General features: G+C 41.9%; 1 protein-coding gene across 1 annotated transcript in view; it reads left to right on the forward strand.

Moving 5' to 3' along the window:
• The window catches only part of WWC1 (WW and C2 domain containing 1), a 190,100-nt gene that overhangs the window by 144,081 nt on the left and 25,284 nt on the right, over positions 1–20,735 (forward strand). Inside the window, exons 11-16 of the mRNA XM_056516487.1 lie at positions 565–1,082; positions 3,889–3,997; positions 7,433–7,510; positions 9,074–9,160; positions 13,611–13,803; positions 19,894–20,046. Of these exons, the coding sequence (XP_056372462.1) occupies positions 565–1,082; positions 3,889–3,997; positions 7,433–7,510; positions 9,074–9,160; positions 13,611–13,803; positions 19,894–20,046 (1,138 nt within the window). The remainder of the gene's footprint in view (positions 1–564; positions 1,083–3,888; positions 3,998–7,432; positions 7,511–9,073; positions 9,161–13,610; positions 13,804–19,893; positions 20,047–20,735) is intronic.

The raw sequence follows: 20,735 nt of genomic DNA on the forward strand, positions 1-20,735 counted from the left end.
GTGACAGATGAATTACCATCAGTATTTTATCAGTATTTTTTCTACAGCAAATACTGATGGGCTATCTTTTAGACAGAAAATGTAATTACTTTGTGAAAAACAGATGCAAAAAAAATGAAAGTACTAAACAAATCCAGATGCAGTACGGATCAAATAGGGATGCATCCCTATTTGAATCTCCATTTTTAGACCTCAGTGGGTGTTTTTCATTCACAAAACAGATGAAAGAAGCATGTGCTACATTTTTAAGATATATGTTTATTTTGTATGCCCACATGAACAGCCATATGGATTAACATTAGTTCCGTATTACGGACCGTGAAAAATAAACATATTATAGATGCAAAATATTATTGTGTACAACATGGGGTAAGGTATCCTTGTGTTGCTAGGAGGATAAAAAGGCTTACTGATCATTTAAAAGAACAAAATATACTGCAAATGATGGCTCTGTGTGTATAAAATGGACCACTGTAATATATTCCTGTATTTTATATATCAAGCTGTAAAATCACTTTATAGTATCATCTGAGATAATATATTTTATTTATTTTATGTTTTCAGTCTCTCAACTAGCACTCAGTCACTTTCATCGGGCAGCAGCCCTGGATCTTTAGCATCCAGCATGGGATCGCTAGTGACCTCAAGTCAGGATTCATCTACATCTGCAAGTTGTACAGATTTGTACTATGAACAGTTAGATCAATTAGACATGGAATACCAGAACAATATGGACTTTTTGCTTCAGGAAGGAACATCTGGGTTTAGACCTTCTGGTTGTATTACAACCATTCATGAAAATGAAGTGGTTAAATCTCAAAAGACTGATCCGACAAGTCGTATGCAGGCCTTTAGGTCTTTGTCTGGTACTCCTAAATCTATGACCTCGTTGTCACCCAGGTCCTCGCTTTCTTCGCCATCTCCTCCTTGTTCGCCTCTTGTAACAGACCCTCTTTTAACAGGAGATGCTTTCTTAAGCAATATGGATTTTGATGATTTTGATCTAAGCAACCATTTTTCTGAATTTGGTCTTTCTGCGGATAACTATCTCAATGAAACAGAAGGCAAAGCTGTTGGACAAGGTAAACTAAAGCTGACACCGAAAATGGTTAATAGGGCTCTTAGGTGCTGCGCATCACCGCTGCTACCCTCTTGTAAAGTCCATCCATATAAAGCTGGTGAAAAAACGATGCCAAGTGCACAACACATTAGGACTCATGTATGCAGATGCATTTTAGCTCCGTTTTATACAGGGCCATAATACGGCTTCTATAATGCATGATCCCCTTACTTTTCCTACATATGCTTCCAAAGGCAGAAAAGGCAGAGAACCATGGAGGTATACGTTTAGCTGTCTCACTTTGTACGTCTATGGAGACCAACTGCTGCTATGAGATAGAGACCACAGTGATCACAGGGAACACAGTGCTCAGCAGAGTGCTTGTAATGGCTGTATCTCATGATTGGTGGGGGTCTGAACACTCAGACCTCATGATTGGTGGGGGTCTGAACACTCAGACCTCATGATTGGTGGGGGTCTGAACACTCAGACCTCATGATTGGTGGGGGGGTCTGAACACTCAAACCTCATGATTGGTGTGGCTCTGAACACTCAGTCCTCATGATTGGTGGGGCTCTGAACACTCAAACCTCATGATTGGTGGGGGTCTGAACACTCAGACCTCATGATTGGTGGGGGTCTGAACACTCAGACCTCATGATTGGTGGGGGTCTGAACACTCAGACCTCATGATTGGTGGGGGGTCTGAACACTCAGACCTCATGATTGGTGGGGCTCTGAACACTCAGACCTCATGATTGGTGGGGCTCTGAACACTCAGTCCTCATGATTGGTGGGGCTCTGAACACTCAGACCTCATGATTGGTGGGGGCTCTGAACACTCAGACCTCATGATTGGTGGGGGGTCTGAACACTCAGACCTCATGATTGGTGGGGCTCTGAACACTCAGACCTCATGATTGGTGGGGCTCTGAACACTCAGACCTCATGATTGGTGTGGGGTCTGAATACTCAGACCTCATGATTGGTGGGGGGTCTGAACACTGAGACCTCATGATTGGTGGGGGGTCTGAATACTCAGACCTCATGATTGGTGGGGGGTCTGAATACTCAGACCTCATGATTGGTGTGGGGTCTGAATACTCAGACCTCATGATTGGTGGGGGGTCTGAACACTGAGACCTCATGATTGGTGGGGGGTCTGAATACTCAGACCTCATGATTGGTGGGGGTCTGAACACTGAGACCTCATGATTGGTGGGGGGTCTGAACACTCAGACCTCATGATTGGTGGGGGGTCTGAACACTCAGACCTCATGATTGGTGGGGGGTCTGAACACTCAGACCTCATGATTGGTGGGGGGTCTGAACACTCAGACCCCAACTGATCAAAGCTTTTGACATATTTCAAAGACAGGACATGTCAATTTCTTTTTAAATTAACAGGTACAGTTTATGATCAGTTTTGCTGATCGTAAAGTTTATTTTTTTACTCACTAGCGTTCCCTGGCTGTAACCCCACATATGGGCCATGTACTGCATGCTTAGGAGAGAGTCCTAGGAGTCCTCTTCAATACAAAGCTTAGAAGTCCTCTTCGCACATCAGCTTGCAGTACATAGCCTGTCTGCAGGTGGGCAGTGGGGGAAAGCAGGCTTTTTTTAGGTGGGTTCACACACAGGTTTTTGTGTCAGTTTTATATTCAGTTTTGGCATCAAACACTGAAGTAAGTTTTAAAAAAAAAAAAACTGTTTGGCACCATCCTTGAGCCAGTTTTACACAAGTGGAATAAAGACAAATGAATTATGGTTCTGATTCCATATTTTTAGCTGTAAGTTTTGGTCATCTGATCTGCAGTCGGGCTGGGGCTTGTGGCCAAAATACAGAGAAAATGAGATGCACCCCTATTACACTGTTGGGAAACTAGTCTGAAGCTTTGTTCACACAAAGTATTTTGAGAAAGATTTACACCTCCTGGTTCTGGTTAAAATACTGAACAAACTACTGCCCATAATACTATGTGTGAACATAGCCTTAAACGGTTTACTAATGACTGTAGTTTGGGAGTGGGCTTCTGAGGTGAAAGTCTCTTTAATTGCAATTATAAAGAGTAGTTTGTGGAGAAATATATTGTTATGAGGAAACATGAAAGAACTTTTGATCAATTGTGCAAGTATTTTCTAATAATGTTATTAAGGGAACAGTTTCCATTGGCCAACTGATAGATAATGTATAAAAATGTAGTATGGGGGGGAAGTTTTTATTATCCTGGCTGTAAGACACATAACAACATGACAGCAGTGGCATTAAACAGCTTTTCTCCAATGCTGAAATTGGCAGAATGTTGTTCCTGTAATAGTTTGTTGGCTGTGGCGATTATCTTAATCCTTTCATTTAAAGAAACAGTAACACATTGTATCTTTTTTTAGTATCACAATATGTGAGCTTCTAAAGTAGCTGGAAACCACAGAGATATAGCATAGTAACATAGTTTGTAAGGTTGAAAAAAAAAGACAAGCGTCCATCAAGTTTAACCTAGAACCCTACTGTGTTGATCCAGAGGAAGGCAAAAAAAAAAAAACAACACGAGACTGATGCAATTGCCCCATAACAGAGGAAACATTGCTTCCTGACTCCGATATGACAGTCATAATAAGTCCCTGGATCAATGTTCTAGCCACTTTAATCTAGTATCCATAACTTGTTATATTATATTTTTCCAGAAGTAAAATGCAGAAGTTAAGTAGGAAGAATGTGCTGATCATTACAGTATTACTAATGGCGATCACTCCAATGTACAATGTACTACAATGTGTGCTTCATGATCAGAATATTTCATTTATGTTTCTTTGTCAATAACTATGAACAGGTCTAAGTTGCCTTCCAGTATCTGGTTTGAAAGTATCGGGGGTGTCAGCCGCTGTGTCCGATGAGTCTGTTGCTGGAGACAGTGGGGTCTATGAGGCAGCTACACAGAGGTATCACAATTGTTACAGATGCATATGCCTAAAATACATATTTTTCATTATTTTATGATTTTCCTGTTGCTGTTCATTTCTTGTGTAGGATCTGGGTCTACAACTTTATAATATACTTATTCAGAGTTGTTTTAGTGTACCTATAATGAGTAAAAAAGAAGAAAAGAGAGCTCATGCATTACTTTTGTAGGTCTGTTTTTCTAAATCTTTTTTGCTGACTTTTATGACCCTATTGCCTCCATTTTGCTGCTCTGTCAGGTCTTCTTTCACTGAGGAGGGGGCATTCTTTTTTTTAAGCATGAAGCTTTCCTACACATCTGGATGAACTTCCACAACCCTCAATGCAGTGGCTCTATGCTGTGTGCTCTATGCTGCGCGCTCTATGCTGTTTGCTCTATGCTGTTTGCTCTATGCTGCGCGCTCTATGCTGTGTGCTCTATGCTGTGTGCTCTATGCTGTGTGCTCTATGCTGTGTGCTCTATGCTGTGTGCTCTATGCTGTGTGCTCTATGCTGTGTGCTCTATGCTGCGCGCTCTATGCTGTGTGCTCTATGCTGCGCGCTCTATGCTGTGTGCTCTATGCTGCGCGCCCTATGCTGTGTGCTTTATGCTGTGTGCTCTATGCTGTGTGCTCTATGCTGCGCGCTCTATGCTGTGTGCTCTATGCTGCGCGCTCTATGCTGCGTGCTCTATGCTGCGCGCTCTATGCTACGCGCTCTATGCTGCGCGCTCTATGCTGCGCGCTCTATGCTGCACGCTCTGAGCAGGCTTGTTCTGCTAGTCTCACCTGCATTTCCTGTACTTTGTCTCAGTGTGCTTTGAACTAGGACCCTTAGTGGCATAAAGTATAGGGTCCATTTCTACATAGAATAATTAATACTTTTGAACAGAATATACATTACAAATGTTATTATTACATGCACTGTAAGATGACATATTTGCTCGATTATAAGATGACCCTGATTAGGAGACGACCCATCCCCTCCCAAAACTTTGGACTTCCTAAAAGAATAAAAACAAAAGGCCTAAATGTTAGACTACTTTATGTCCATTACCACATTTCATATCCGACCCGCTCAATTCCAAGTCTATTCCCCTCATTCCATGACCCCTTATTCCATGACCTCCCTTTTCATGTCCCTCATTCCGTATCCAATTTACATACTTGGATGGAATTCAGCAATTGTAAAGTCTGAGTCTGGTGGCTTTTCTGCAAAAAGCTCCTCCCTTCCATGTAGCTCCACTGCATATATCGGTACCATAGAGCGCAGGGAGGAAGTGACTTCATCAAGTGAAAAATCACTTCCTCCAAACGCTAGACACTAGTGGGAGGCGCACGGGAGCCGGGACGCAACAAGGGGAGGTACTAATCCTAAAGCAACCTCAATCAGATACAGTATTAAAGTTTTTTATAAGAACAGTGCCCATTTAAGATCTCTGCATGCTGTTAGTGAATTCAAAGGCTAAAAACCTGCAACCAACTGACCAGATTTATCAATCTATGGGAGACAAACATTGTAGTGATCTGTCCATAACAAACAATCACAGCTATGGGCAAAATCATACATTTTGGGATTCAGGCAGATTGATAAATCTGGGACATTATGTCCAACTAGCTCAGCTACAAGGCTGTGATATTCTTCACATGCAGTATACAGTGGGGACCAAAAGTTTGGGCACCCCAGGTAAAAATTTGTATAAATGTGCATAAAGAAGCCAAGGAAAGATGGAAAAATCTCAAAAAATGCATCAAATTACAGATTAGACATTTTTATAATATGTCAACAAAAGTTAGATTTTATTTCCATCATTTACACTTTCAAAATAACAGAAAACAAAAAAATGGCGTCTGCAAAAGTTTGGGCACCCTGCAGAGTTAATATCTTATACTGCCCCCTTTGGCAAGTATCACAGCTTGTAAACGCTTTTTGTAGCCAGCCAAGAGTCTTTCAATTCTTGTTTGAGGTATCTTTGCCCATTCTTCCTTACAAAAGTCTTCCAGTTCTTTAAGATTTCTGGGCTGTCTGTCACGCACTGCTCTTTTAAGGTCTATCCATAGATTTTCAATTATTTTGAGGTCAGGAGATTGGATTTCGAGGTGTGTTTAGGATCATTATCCATTTGTAGAAGCCATCCTCTCTTTATCTTCAGCTTTTTCACAGATGGCATCAAGTTAGCATCCAATATTTGCTGAAATGTTATTGAATCCATTTTTCCTTCTACTCGTGAGATGTTCCCTGTGCCACTGGCTGCAATACCACCCCAAAGCATGATTGATCCACCCCCATGCTTAACAGTTGGACAAAGGTTCTTTTCATTAAATTCTGTTCCCCTTCTTCTCCAAACGTACCTTTGCTCATTCCGTGCCAAAAAGTAAAATTTTAACCTCATCGGTCCACAGAACTTGTTTCCAAAATGCATCAGGCTTGTCTATATGTTCATTTGCAACGTTCAAACGCTGATTTTTGTGGTGAGGACGTAGAAGACGTTTTCTTCTGATGACTCTTACATGAAGACCATATTTGTACAAGTATCTCTTTATAGTGGAATAGTGTACCACAATACCAGGGTCTGTCAGATCTTTCTGGAGGGATTGTGCAGTCAAACGTGGGTTTTGAATAGTTTTTCTCACAATCCTGCGAGCTGTTCTGTCTGATATTTTTCTTGGTCTTCCAGATCTTGCTTTAACTTCCACTGTTCCTGATAACTGCCATTTCTTAATTACATTCCGAACAGAGGATATTGACATCTGAAAACGTTTGCTATCTTCTTTTAGCCTTCTCCAGCTTTGTGAGCGTCAACTATTTTCAGTTTCAGATTTCTAGACAATTGCTTAGAAGAACCCATGGTGCTGATTGTTGGGGCAAGGTCAGATGAGTCTGGGCATTTAAAACCTTTGAGTTTGACATCACCTGGTCTTCCCAGATGATGATTGAGAACAATTCATGACACTGGCAGGTCTCAGCTTTGCAAAGGAGGCAGTGCATGCTATAAATTCTGCAGGGTGCCCAAACTTTTGCAGACGCCATTTTTTTTGTGTTCTGTTATTTTGAAAGTGTAAATGATGGAAATAAAATCTAACTTTTGTTGACATATTATAAGAATGTCTAATCTGTAATTTGATGCCTTTTGGAGAATTTTCCATCTTTCCTTGGCTTCTTTATGCACATTAATACAATTTTTTACCTGGGGTGCCCAAACTGTGTCAGATCTGATAAATATGACTTGGAAGCATTTTAGCCTCTGGATGTAAGCAAGAAGGTTCCTATTCCCCCCCAGCCCCCCCCCCCCCCCAAAAAAAAAAAAGACTAAATGCCAGGTTTATTAGTTCCTGACTTCTAAGGGTCCTTTAAGGCCATCATGTGTATTTCTACATTTAACCTTGTTTGGATTGTATATGGTAAAAATGTGAACAAAAATGTTTGTGTTGCTTTAGGCAGATGTTGGAAAATACAGATTGTGATGGTGATGATCAAGAAAGTCTGAGTACAGCCAGGATCAAGATTGGGATGAAGTAAGGATAAACTCAGAGCTGAAATGTTTGAATTTCTTGTAACCTTTGAAATGGTACCTTACAGTCTGTGAGACCTAAAAACCTATCTCTCTAAAGCTTACCTGTGGTTTCATTTATAGTCACAGTCCCCAAACATTCCTACTTCTTTCTCCCCCTCCCCTCACATACAGGGACTGATTGTGATCTTGCCATTCATATGAAGTCAAGTACATTACATGCTAATATATATTTACCGGAAAATAATGCCGTAAAAATGTATGATGTGTCCCACAGAGAGGCAAGGCCTCGAATAACTACAGGTTGTTAAAAGTTAAAAAAGTGTTCGCTTACATGTACTGTATCTGCTATAGATGTTATCCTCTGGATAGGTGTGATCTTACCCTAACAAAAGTTTGGGGAAATCTTTCCATTTACCTTGTTGTTTTTCTGCCAAGTGTCAAGGAGGCAGGGTCAGGCTGCTCAAGTGCCACAACCTGGCATGCCTGGTCACCTGCCTCCCCCTCCCAGCTCTTCCTTGACTGATATACAGAGCACTTTGTCAGTCAAGGAGGGGCTGGAATGTAAGGATGGGTGAAGAGGTGTGGCAGGCTGTGGCACAAAAACTTGGGACAACTTCATTGGCATTTGGTTTAGAAATAAAAAGCCTCTGCAGCTCTTAGCAGCAAATGCAGCTGACAGATCTCCTATAAATGTATGTATACAAGTTAGGCTGCATTCACATTATGTTTGCAGCCTACGGCTGCCGGGTCCGTCTTGGAATTTTAAAAACCGGGTGCTCCCGTATCCCAGCCGGACCCATGCAGCTTCTCATTCACTTTAATGAGCCGACCGGAGTACGGTGGGCTCATTTTTGCCAGCCGTATACGGTTCCGTATTGCTTAAAACTTAGTATGAAGCCAGCCTAATGCAGACTGGAAGGTCATCCAAAGCAAGAGGCGCTCTTTGTAACAGCTCTCCCCTCTGGCCACGAAATGAGGATCCTGAACAGGGACATCCTTTATTAAAGGGGTATTCCAGGCCAAAACTCTTTTTTTTTATATATATATCAACTGGCTCCGGAAAGTTAAACAGATTTGTAAATTACTTCTATTAAAAAATCGTAATCCTTCCAATAGTTATTAGCTTCTGAAGTTGAGTTGTGGTTTTCTGTCTAACTGCTCTCTGATGACTCACGTCCCGGGAGCTGTGCAGTTCCTATGGGGATATTCTCCCATCATGCACAGCTCCCGGGACGTGACATCATCATTGAGCAGTTAGACAGAAAACTTCAGAAGCTAATAACTATTGGAAGGATTAAGATTTTTTAATAGAAGTAATTTACAAATCTGTTTAACTTTCCGGAGCCAGTTGATATATATATATATATAAAAAAAAGGTTTTGCCTGGAATACTCATTTAATTCCGAAACCCACAACCGTATATGAAAATGGGTTTCTAAACTGGACAAACCCTTTAAATGAATTCCAGTATGAGATTTGTATATTTGGTACAATGGGTCAGTTCTTCAGTCTTCTGTTGAGTCTGGTTTGTGTAAGCTGTGATTTCTTTTTCTCTTTTACGCAGGTACGATGAGAAGAACAGGCAGTTTGCTGTATTTATTGTTCAGCTTGATAACTCAGCTGCTTTGTTACTACAACAGGATCAGAAAGTGTAAGTGTGACAAATTCTGTGAAATCTATTAGAGATGAGCGAACTTACAGTAAATTCGATTCGTCACAAACTTCTCGGCTCGGCAGTTGATGACTTTTCCTGCATAAATTAGTTCAGCTTTCAGGTGCTCCCGTGGGCTGGAAAAGGTGGATACAGTCCTAGGAGACTCTTTCTTAGGAATGTATCCACCTTTTCCAGCCCACCGGAGCACCGGAAAGCTGAACTAATTTATGCAGGAAAAGTCAGCAACCGCCGAGCTTAGAAGTTCGTGACGAATCGAATTTACTGTAAGTTCGCTCATCTCTAAAATCTATCATTTTCAGCCATAGAAAGTTTAATGACGGGCAGGAACATAAGAAGGAATGCAAGGATGTCCTGTAAATGATAGACATAGCATTCAACTCTGTCATAATCCTGTTCTATCTGGATATAAATGTTATTTTATAATTATTAGTTGCTGAGCACATCACACAAAGGGATGTTCCCTAACACAGCTGTTTATATAGGAGATGTGAAATGAACCTAACAAGCACCTTGATGGGGATGAAATTGCGCGTTGAGTCAGCGTTATACATCTCGTGAAATCTTTCAGTATTCTCTTTGATCTCTTTATTGAATATGCAGCAAGGCCCCTTATGCTATGTTGCTTTACAATAAAGTTATACAAGATCACATTTAAAAATTAGCAATAATTTGATCTAGATATAGACATTGCTGTAGTTTCAAAGGAAATGCAGTGATGCCAAATATGTGTACTGTGGTCCCTCAAGTTACAATATTAATTGGTTCTGGAACGACCATTGTATGTTGAAACCATTGTATGTTGAGACCAGAACTCTATGGGAACCTGGTAATTGGTTCTAAAGGCACCAAAATGTCATCCAAAAATAGGAAAAAGTGAGAATGAAAGAAAAATAAGTAGATAACTAATGTATATAAAGCAAATCCTTACATATAAAAGTAAGAAAGATCTGCTGGGAGCTGTAAATCACTGTCTATGTTAGTGTTTCCCAAGCAGCGAGCCTCCAGCTGTTGCAAAACTACAACTCCCAGCATGCCCGGACAGCCAAAGGCTGTCCGGGCATGCTGGGAATTGTAGTTTTGCAACATCTGGGGCCACCCTGCTTGGGAAACACTGTCTATGTAGAGGACAGGAGCTTCTTCGGGGTACACACAATGTCCTAAAAAAGTAATGGAGTCGCCCTCACCTGGTGTCCAATGGAGCAGGTAACCCTGGTACAGGTAAAGTGTACAGAACATGTAATACCTCCCTGTACTGTAGGGGGCGCTATCGGACACCAGTCAGTGCATGCACTTCAGTAATACAGGGGTTTTACCAGTGAATGCCCATTCTGATTGGTCTGTTCTTCCATCCATTGACACAGATCTGGACTGGCTGTAGCATTGTATGTTGAGTCCGGTTTCAACTTACGATTGTCCAGAAAAGACCATAGTATGTTGAAACTATTGTATGTTGAGGCCATTGTAAGTTGAGGGATCACTGTACGCATATACTTTTTACAAGGTTATGCCAGGGATAAAGTAATATTTCCTGCAAATGATATCAAAGTCTCCCCGAGGCAATGGTCCTACATGATGCTGCCTATTAGTATCCCTCCAGGAGTGCCATACAAGTATCCCCTGGAGCCCAAGAACATAATCTTTCCTGTTTTAGAATAAGTCAAAAATGTCGATAGTTGGTGGAGTCCCCAGGCCCCTGTTTTGCATTTCAAATAGGAGAATGCTGCATATGTGTGTGGTTCTCTACCAAATACCGTAGTTTAAAGGGCTTTTCCAGAATTAGAAAAATGCTTCTTCTTTCTTGCAAAAAAACAGCACCACTTCTGTCCACAGGTTGTGTTTGGTATCAGAGTTTGGTCCAATTAAAGTGAATGTGACTGATGTGCAGTAGTACACACAACCTGTGGACATTAGTGGGGCTGTTTTTGCAAAAAAAAAAAAAAAAAGCTGTATTTTTCTAATCCTGGATAACCCATTTAAGGAAAGGCTTAATGGCTTGTATGGCTTATCCTTTGGATGTAGCATTCCTTTACAGGTCTGTGGAGGTGGTGCATGTCACTTGGGTGCAAACAGCAGAGAATCCTAATCATGTGACTCCTCAGACCTGCACCATGTTTATTGGGCATGATCTGTGTGTTTTTTGGCAGGAAAACCATTCTGATTTCTGTGCAACAAACCAAATAATGTCAAGTCGTAAAACCCCACTCCCATTAACTTCCATAGAGATAAGGATCTGCACAGAAAAGACGGGACATGTCATTTCTTTCCTATACAGTTACATGTTAAAGCTCTAATTTAAGTCAGTGTTAGCTTCAAGGCCAGTCCCCATGCTGCCCGTGGCTCGTGTTATGCCCGTGTGCACAACAGCTTTGTTAGCTATAGATGATTATGGCTTTCTGATGGTTGGAGCCTGAAACGAGCAGCATTGCCGGTTGCAGGTTGTGCAATATTATCCCAGAGACCCCTGCGAACTCCTGTCCGGCACCGCACGGAAAGCCGAAGATACACAAGCACTGTGTCTCCAGCTCTCCTCTAGAGATACATGGAGGAGCTTGACGGCCACCTCTTCGTGTGGTGGTCAACAGTAATCTGTGCACCGAGTGGAGACCACTCCATGCATGAGGAGAGCCCGGGTGTCGGGCCGGAAATCGCTAGAACCCCCCCCCCCCCCCCCCCCGCAATCAGACACTTATCCTCCATCCTGTGTATAGGAGATAACCTTTTGTATAGGAGTTCCCCTTTAATGGCTGTGTGTTGAGTTATTTTTAGGAGACATAAATATTAAAGGGCTTGTCCGGTGAAATCTTATCTCCTATCTATAGGATAAAAGAATATGTTTGTGATTGTGAGTGGTCCAACTGCATTGACCATGTACAGTATAGCACTCAGGCATCACCAGGGCTTCCATAGAAATGAATAAAGCATGTGCCGTCTACAGCTCACTTCTCACTGAGAGCTGGGGTTCTGTTCCAGAGATCGTGGGGGGTTTCAGCAGTCAGACCCCCAGCAATCACCTACTTATACCCCAACTTGGCCTTTTCCCCAGGATACATGTTTGGCAGGAGATGTTTTGGGAGATAATTGTCATTTTATTTCCGTTGCCAGTCCCGTTGCCATGTTCTTTTTATTGAATTTAAAGGGGTACTACCGTGGAAAACTTTTTTTTTTTTTTAAATCAACTGGTGCCAGAAAGTTAAACAGATTTGTAAATTACTTCTATTAAAAAATCTTAATCCTTCCGGTACTTATTAGCTGCTGAATACTACAGAGGAAATTGTTTTCTTTTTGGAACACAGAGCTCTCTGCTGACATCATGGTCACAGTGCTCTCTGCTGACATCTCTGTCCATTTTATGAACTGTCCACAGCAGCATATGTTTGCCATGGGGATTTTCTCCTACTCTGGACAGTTCCTAAAATGGACAAAGATGTCAGCAGAGAGCACTGTGCTCATGATGTCAGCAGAGAGCTCTGTGTTCCAAAAAGAGAACCATTTCCTCTGTAGTATTCAGCAGCTAATAAGTACTGGAAGGATTAAGATTTCTCAATTGAAGTAATTTACAAATCTGTTTAACTTTCTGGCACCAGTTGATGTAAAAAAAAAAAAAAAAAAGTTTTCCACGGGAGTACCCCTTTAAAGAAACGAAACAACAACAAATAAAATGTGTAAAATCGTACAAAAAAATATTTAGCTCCACCTAATTCTGTAGGGAAATAAATGTAGGAATCATACATGCCTTGTTTCTCTATGTTTACACTGTGAAGTATAAAAATAATAGTAATATATTTTCTAGAGATGAGCGAACTTACAGTAAATTCGATTCGTCACGAACTTCTCGGCTCGGCAGTTGATGACTTATCCTGCATAAATTAGTTCAGCTTTCAGGTGCTCCGGTGGGCTGGAAAAGGTGGATACATTCCTAGGAAAGAGTCTCCTAGGACTGTATCCACCTTTTCCAGCCCACGGGAGCATCTGAAAGCTGAACTAATTTATGCAGGAAAAGTCATCCACTGCCGAGCCGAGAAGTTCGTGACGAATCGAATTTACTGTAAGTTCGCTCATGTCTAATATTTTCACAAAAGTTGGTGAGTTGTATTCCATTGGCCTTCCTTATGAAAGGGTACCGTGTATAGGAAAACATAACACACATGCACCTAGAGTTAGAGTATCAGGGGTATGCCTTAAAGGACATGTGGCCTCTAAAAAATAAAAAAAACTTGGGCCCTTGTGCAGCCAAAAATGATAATTTTTGTTTTTTTAATAAGAAAATATGCTGTAGAATTAAAATAGGAGTTTATTTGCTTCAAATTAAAAAAATATATATTTTTTATAATACACTAATTCTGCTAAGTTCTCTAGATCTGTGTACAGTTGGTATATGAAGCTTTATTTACATTACGTTTGGCTTTGAATATGTTTCCATCCTCAGATACGTTCGTGTTGCTGTTCTTCCCTGCTCTGAAAGCACAAGCTGTTTATTCCGGACGAGAACTATGGAAGTAGTAGACAGTCTCATGTACAACGAAATGTTCTTGGTGCCAGTATCCCATACAACGTTACGTCGAAAAACTCTGAGAATTGACGTGTGCACATTACAAAGCAAACATCGAGAAGAATGTCTGGTAAGGGACTTATTTTTCCTTTATAAATCCCGCAAATCAGATGTTTATTTATTTCCATTTATTTCTGTATGAACTTCATTCATCTACATCAGTGTTCTCCAAACGGTGGTCCTTCAGCTGTTGCAAAACAACAACTCTCAGCATGCCCGGACAGCCAACGGCTGTCCGGGCATGCTGGGAGTTGTTGTTTTGCAGCAGCTGGAGGACCACCGTTTGGAGATCACAGATCTACATCAAAAGTTCCCAACCTTTTATGGGTGACAAGCCACTTTGAGATTAAAGGAGTACTCTGCCCCTAGACATCTTATCCCCTATCCAAAGGATAGGGGATAAGATGTCTGATCGCGGGGGTCCCGCCGATGGGAACCCCCGGGATCTCTGTTCTTCACCTGGCATTCATTTAGAGCATCGGGTTCAGCGCCGAAGGCTCGTGACGTCATGGCCGCACCCCCTCAATGCAAGTCTATGGGAGGGAGCATGACGGCCGTCACGCCACCTCCTATAGACTTGCATTGAGGGGGCATGGCCGTGACGTCACGAGCCTCCGCCCCGCATCACCAGTCATCCGGCACGGTGTGAAGTTCACTGCGTACACTGATGTCTGGGGTGCCACAGTGGAGATCGCGGTGGTCCCCAGCGGCGGGACCCCCGCGATCAGACAGCTTATCCCCTGTCCTATGGTCTAGAGGTGGAGTACCCCTTGTTTCACGCTTCGGGAAAGCAGATCTGCTATGAGCAGACACTACTGGCTTGTGTGTGCAGTGAGGTTTGGAGGCTGGATTGCAGGTCATGTGAAATACTCTAAGGATACGGTATGTGTCACCCTACTCTTAAGGTTTTTTCACACGAGCGTATTTCATTTCAAACTACTGCTGCAAGTTTGAAAGGGGCGGGCTCTCCGCAGCTAATTTTCAGCAGAGGAATCTCTGCTGAAGAAGATACGCCGTAGACTTCATTGAAGTCAATGGAGTTTGCGGCAGGTTTTCCGCAGTGAAGATTCTGCTGCTGCAAATCAGATGCGGAGAGCCCGCCCCTTTCAAACTTGCAGCAGTAGTTTGAAATGAAATACGCTCGTGTGAACGAGCCCTTAAAGGGTTTCCAGGGAGGGCAACATTTTTTTGAAAAGAATCAGGGTGCCTTAAAAATAAATGATAAAAGTATAGTCACCTTCCTGATTCCCTACTGCCATTGTGATGGTGCACGGGTACCCCCTTATGACTGCTTCCTAGTGACATGTCAACAAGCAGGGAATACCCACTCATTAACTGGCTGTGTGTCTCAAGATGTCACTAAAAAGCAGTGAGCTGCAAGAACATGGACAGCATCAGAAAAGGCAGCGGTGAGGTGAGTTTGTATCATTAATTTTCAACATACCCCAACTCCACTAGTCTTCTAGGAAACTTATTTTTGAATGATATAATTAACTGGTATACCTGTTATTGTTAAAGGGGTACTTTGGTGGAAAACAACTGTATTCAAATCAACTAGATTTACAGATTACGTCTATTTAAAAATCTTAATCCTTCTAGTAATTATCAATACCACAGAGGAAGTTGTGTAGTTCTTTCCAGTCTGTTCATAGTGCTCTCTGCTGACACCTCTGTCCATGTTAGGAACTGTCCAGAGCTAGAGAGGTTTGCTTTAGGGATTGACTTCTACTCTGACCAGTTCCTGACATTGACAGAGGTGTCAGCATAGAGCACTGTGGTCAGGCAGAAAGGAACTATACAACTTCCTGTGGCGCATACATTAGCTGATAAGTACTGGAGGGATTAAAAATTTTTAATAGAATACATTTGCAAATCTGTATAACTTTCCGGCACCAGTTGGTTTGAGAACATTTGTTTTCCACCAGAGTACCCATTGCTAATGCACAACAGTATCTGTGGCTGTCATCAGTTGGGGAGCCACATACAGGGGCCCCAAGAGTCACATGTGGTAAAAACTAATCTGTATGAGGCCCCAATACAAAAGAGTGTTTTTATCCATAACATTTTTCTTTATTGAGGTATTTTATGCAGCCTCTGCATGAACCCTTCCATTCACAGATGTTGGCTTTTGTTAGTGTTGGGTCCCGTTCGTGTTGGGTGCCCTTTCTATTGATAATAATTGCACAATTCGCTTCTGTGCCATTGGAGATGGCTGTGTCAGTGGTATATGGCTTTTTTTGAATAGTGAAAAACATACTGATATCCTGGGATACTTGATGGCTATCCTATTCCAGATATGAAAGAGTGCAATGTCGGATGGAACTGGAAAGAAACATTTCAGAAAACCAGACTGTATTTCCCTCACAAGCTGCATGATTAAAAACATCTTTAAAGATGAATGTACTGGGGAATGTGAACTTGTGAAGTTTGTGGTTTAGCTTAAAATAAGTTTGTATTTAGGTCATATTTTGCCTTCTGAAAAATCACTTCTTTGTTCTAAAGATTTTGAAGGATCGTGCCTTTTCTCCGGTGTTTTTGCTTCTTTTAAACTTTGATTTCCTTAAGGCAACATGTGGCATTGAACCCTCATATAGGTGAGATACAAAGTACTTGGATTAAACAAGTGAGAGCGTGAATACTGCCGATGGTTGGTTCATGCTATAAATATCTCTTATACTTCGTCATCAAATGATTGGTAATTATCTAGTATGCTATTTCATTTTACATACAGGAATACATAACAGGGCTCCGATCCTCTGGTCAGCTGACACTTTTACATGTCGGACAGTTATTAAAACTAGTGTGGAGGATAACTGGGGTTGGAGCTTTTTCCTCCCAAGAAATCAAATTCCAGTTCTCCTGTTTTTCATCCTGCGTAGAATGAACCTGAGATTATTGGACCCAATTTGGACATTTCCACTAAGGGGTGTACTCACTTTTGTTGCCAAGGCAGTGGCTTTGTGTAATTTTGCGGGGACAGCATTAAAGGGGTTGTCCAGTGAAAACTATCTTATCACCTATCTACAGGATAGGGAATACTGTAAGTAGGTGATTTCGGGAGGTGCAAGTGCTATACCGATGCACCATATACTATGCCAGTGTTTCCCAACCAGAGCACCTCCAGCTGTTGCAAAATTACAACTCCCAGCATGCCCGGACAGCCAACGGCTGTCTGGGCATGCTGGGAGTTGTAGTTTTGCAACAGCTGGAGGCACCCCTGGTTAGGAAACACTGACCTATACTATATACTACTATATAGTCCGACATGCTGGGAGTTGTAGTTTTGCATCAGCTGGAGGCACCCCTGGTTAGGAAACACTGATCTGTACTATATACTACTATATAGTCCAACATGCTGGGAGTTGTAGTTTTGCAACAGCTGGAGGCACCCCTGGTTAGGAAACACTGATCTGTACTATATACTACTATATAGTCCAACATGCTGGGAGTTGTAGTTTTGCATCAGCTGGAGGCACCCTGATTAGGAAACACTGATCTGTACTATATACTACTATATATTTCAACATGCTGGGAGTTGTAGTTTTGCATCAGCTGGAGGCACCCCTGGTTAGGAAACACTGATCTATACTATATACTACTATAGAGTCCATCATGCTGGGAGTTGTAGTTTTGCATCAGCTGGAGGCACCCCTGGTTAGGAAACACTGGTCTGTACTATATACTACTATATATTTCAACATGCTGGGAGTTGTAGTTTTGCATCAGCTGGAGGCACCCTGGTTAGGAAACACTGGTCTGTACTATATACTACTATATATTTCAACATGCTGGGAGTTGTAGTTTTGCATCAGCTGGAGGCACCCTGGTTAGGAAACACTGATCTATACTATACACTACTATATATTTCAACATGCTGGGAGTTGTAGTTTTGCATCAGCTGGAGGCACCCTGGTTAGGAAACACTGATCTATACTATACACTACTATATATTTCAACATGCTGGGAGTTGTAGTTTTGCATCAGCTGGAGGCACCCTGGTTAGGAAACACTGATCTGTACTATATACTATATATAGTCCAACATGCTAGGAGTTGTAATTTTACTTTTGGGCAGCTGCTGAGCCACAGGCTGTATCGAGGCATGCTGGGAGTTGTAGTTAGTAACTAACTGCAACTCCTGAATTTAATTTAAAAAAAAAGCGATCAGAAAGTCAGAAAAAAACAAAAATGGTACTGTTAAAATCTACAGATCGGGGCGCAAAAATAAGCCCTCATACAGGCCCGTATAAAAAGAAATAAAAAAGTTATAGGGGTCAGAATAGGACAAAGTTTCCCCTGCATATGTGTATCCTGTGATGTGACGCATATATAATTAATTATGCATGGCCGGGGGAATTATGCATTTGGGGAAGAAAGGTTGCAACCCTAACCCCCCGAGATCTCCAGAAAGGGACCACGATTTTCACGAGTCCTACTAGCTGACTACAGTCGGGTCTGTGCAGGTCATAGGAGTGAATGGCAACCCGAGCACAGATACATTGCAGCCTATTTGAGCTTCTGAGACCGTATCTGTGCCACGGAGGCAAACATGGTAATGTGAACGATATTCTAGGTTACAAAATGAACACAGTGCCACACGAGCCTGCAGCGGCTATACAAGCAATACATGGCTTTAGACACATGCATGCACACAACTTTATACATATGCACACCTAAGCATACACACAGACATTCACACATGTGCACATACATTCCCATACCTCTACAAAATGTGCATAGAATCTAGACGCCCACACACAAATGTTTTACCACTTATTAAAATGGTATTCCGGCTTTATACATCTTATCCCCTACCCCCACGATCTCTGTGCAGCCCCCAGCATTCTGTGGCAGGCGCTGCCTCCGAGATGGGGATGTGCCGTCACGGCCACGCCCCCTAGTGCCCCCTCCATTTATGTCTATGGGAGGGGGCGTGACACGCCCCCTCCCATAGACATGAATGGAGGGGGCATGGCCGTGACATCACGTCCCCGTCTTGGAGGCAGTGCCCGGCACAGAATGCTGGGGTCTGCACAGAGATCATGGGGGTCCCCAGCAGTGGGACCTCTGCGATCATACATCTTATCCCCTATCTTTTGGATAGGGGATAAGATGTATAAAGCCGAAATACCCCTTTAACCTTAGATAAAAAAAAAAAAAGGATGTGATACAATAAGGGCAATATCTGTCAAATGGCTTTATTTAGTAGCGCAATCACTTCTTCTTGTCACATAAAACAGCAAAGTGAGTTCTTGAGGACCATTGTGATAAGCAGACGCACATATTCTGTGGGGGCCGCGTTGGCCTTCAAATAGGAAGTTCAAACAACGACTTTGATATTTATAGTGCAATGCATAATACATGTCCTTTTAATTGGGTGTCTTTTTATCTTTGGTGTTGAAATGTACAGATTGGCTCTATCGTTGCTATGGCTACAACTTGATGTCTTTTCATGCTTTGTCACATTTTGTACACAGCAGCCAGAATGCATGGCTTAACTTTCAGGACTTTTCCATGCAATGATGCTATGGCAATGTGTGTGATCAGATTGATAGATGATATACATATATATATATATATATATATATATATATATATATGTAGAGGGTAGGCAGCACAACCACGTATTCTGACGGAATCTTGGGGTGCAAGCAAGGATAGCGGTCCCAATCGCAGACGGCTCAAATAATCCAAGATGCAAAAAGTATAGCAGCACACCCAGTAGTAAAGTGCAAAAATTGGGATTTATTGACCCATATTAAATGCGACGTTTCGACGGCATCCCACCATCTTTTTCAAGCATGTTTGAAAAAGATGGCGGGATGCCGTCGAAACGTCGCATTTGATATGGGTCAATAAATCCCAATTTTTGCACTTTACTACTGGGTGTGCTGCTATACTTTTTGCATCTTATATATATATATATATATATATATATATATATATATATATATATATATATATAGGTAAATAGTGTTTGCCAGAGTTCTGATTAACCAAGTATTGCAATGTCTTTACTCACATACTGTAACCTCTGGGATTAGCGGTGCCACTTTATTGGAAGAACCGTGTGTTGCCGCTTATCATCATTCTTTTGGTCATGAATTATATTTCCTCCATGAACAAAACCTGACTGTCCTTTTATTTATTGCATTTTGTAGGCAGGAGCCCAGATCAGTTTGGCTGATGTCTGTAGATCCGGAGAGAAAGAAGTTCGGTGGTACAATCTCTTAAGCTACCGGTACTTGAAGAAGCAAAAAGCTAATAAAAAGCAAAACATCAATTGCCCTGAAGAAAAAGCTGAAGAAAATCCTGTAAGAAGGCTTAGTCTTGAATAATGATAACATTAATATAAATGCTATATAATATATATTGTTTGCACATAGATATTGTACATAGTGGTATTACAATTGCAATGAACTTGGACTGTTGAACTACAGATACGGGTAATGTACGTCACATGCAGAATGGAAGAGCGGAGTCTGTTTCCTTCTAAATTCTGGGTGCTTTGATGGGAAACTCCACTGAGATTAAGTTTCCCTATCCCTTTATCACTGTGTTTCAGACCTTTGGTGAAACAGCTGTAGTTTTCTTTTCTATAATGGTAACCCTGTGTCTTATCCCCTATCCACAGAGCAAGAGATAAGTGTCTGATCGCAGAACGTTGAATGAATCTCTAGAATGGGGTCTGACTCTCTCCGCTGATTGCTCTAGCCCCCACCTTCCTAGTTGTACTAGTCTCAGCACTGATGGCCCGCACAGGTAATAACGGGCAGCAGCGGAGTCACAGGTCAGTCGGTCAGTGGGCCACCACTGCCGAGACTAGTACATCTCAGGTGGTGCGGGGCTGGATCGCTTAGCATAGAGAGCCGGTCCCCATTCTGGAGATCGATGGTGGAGTCCTAGCAGTTGGACCCCCATACAATCATATACCTTTTGTTTTATTTGCAAGTCTACTGCCAGGTCATTCTATTCTAGCTGACTTGACCAGGAAAGATTCCGT

This window comes from Hyla sarda, chromosome 4, assembly GCF_029499605.1.
Source record: "Hyla sarda isolate aHylSar1 chromosome 4, aHylSar1.hap1, whole genome shotgun sequence".
Classification (NCBI taxonomy): domain Eukaryota; kingdom Metazoa; phylum Chordata; class Amphibia; order Anura; family Hylidae; genus Hyla; species Hyla sarda.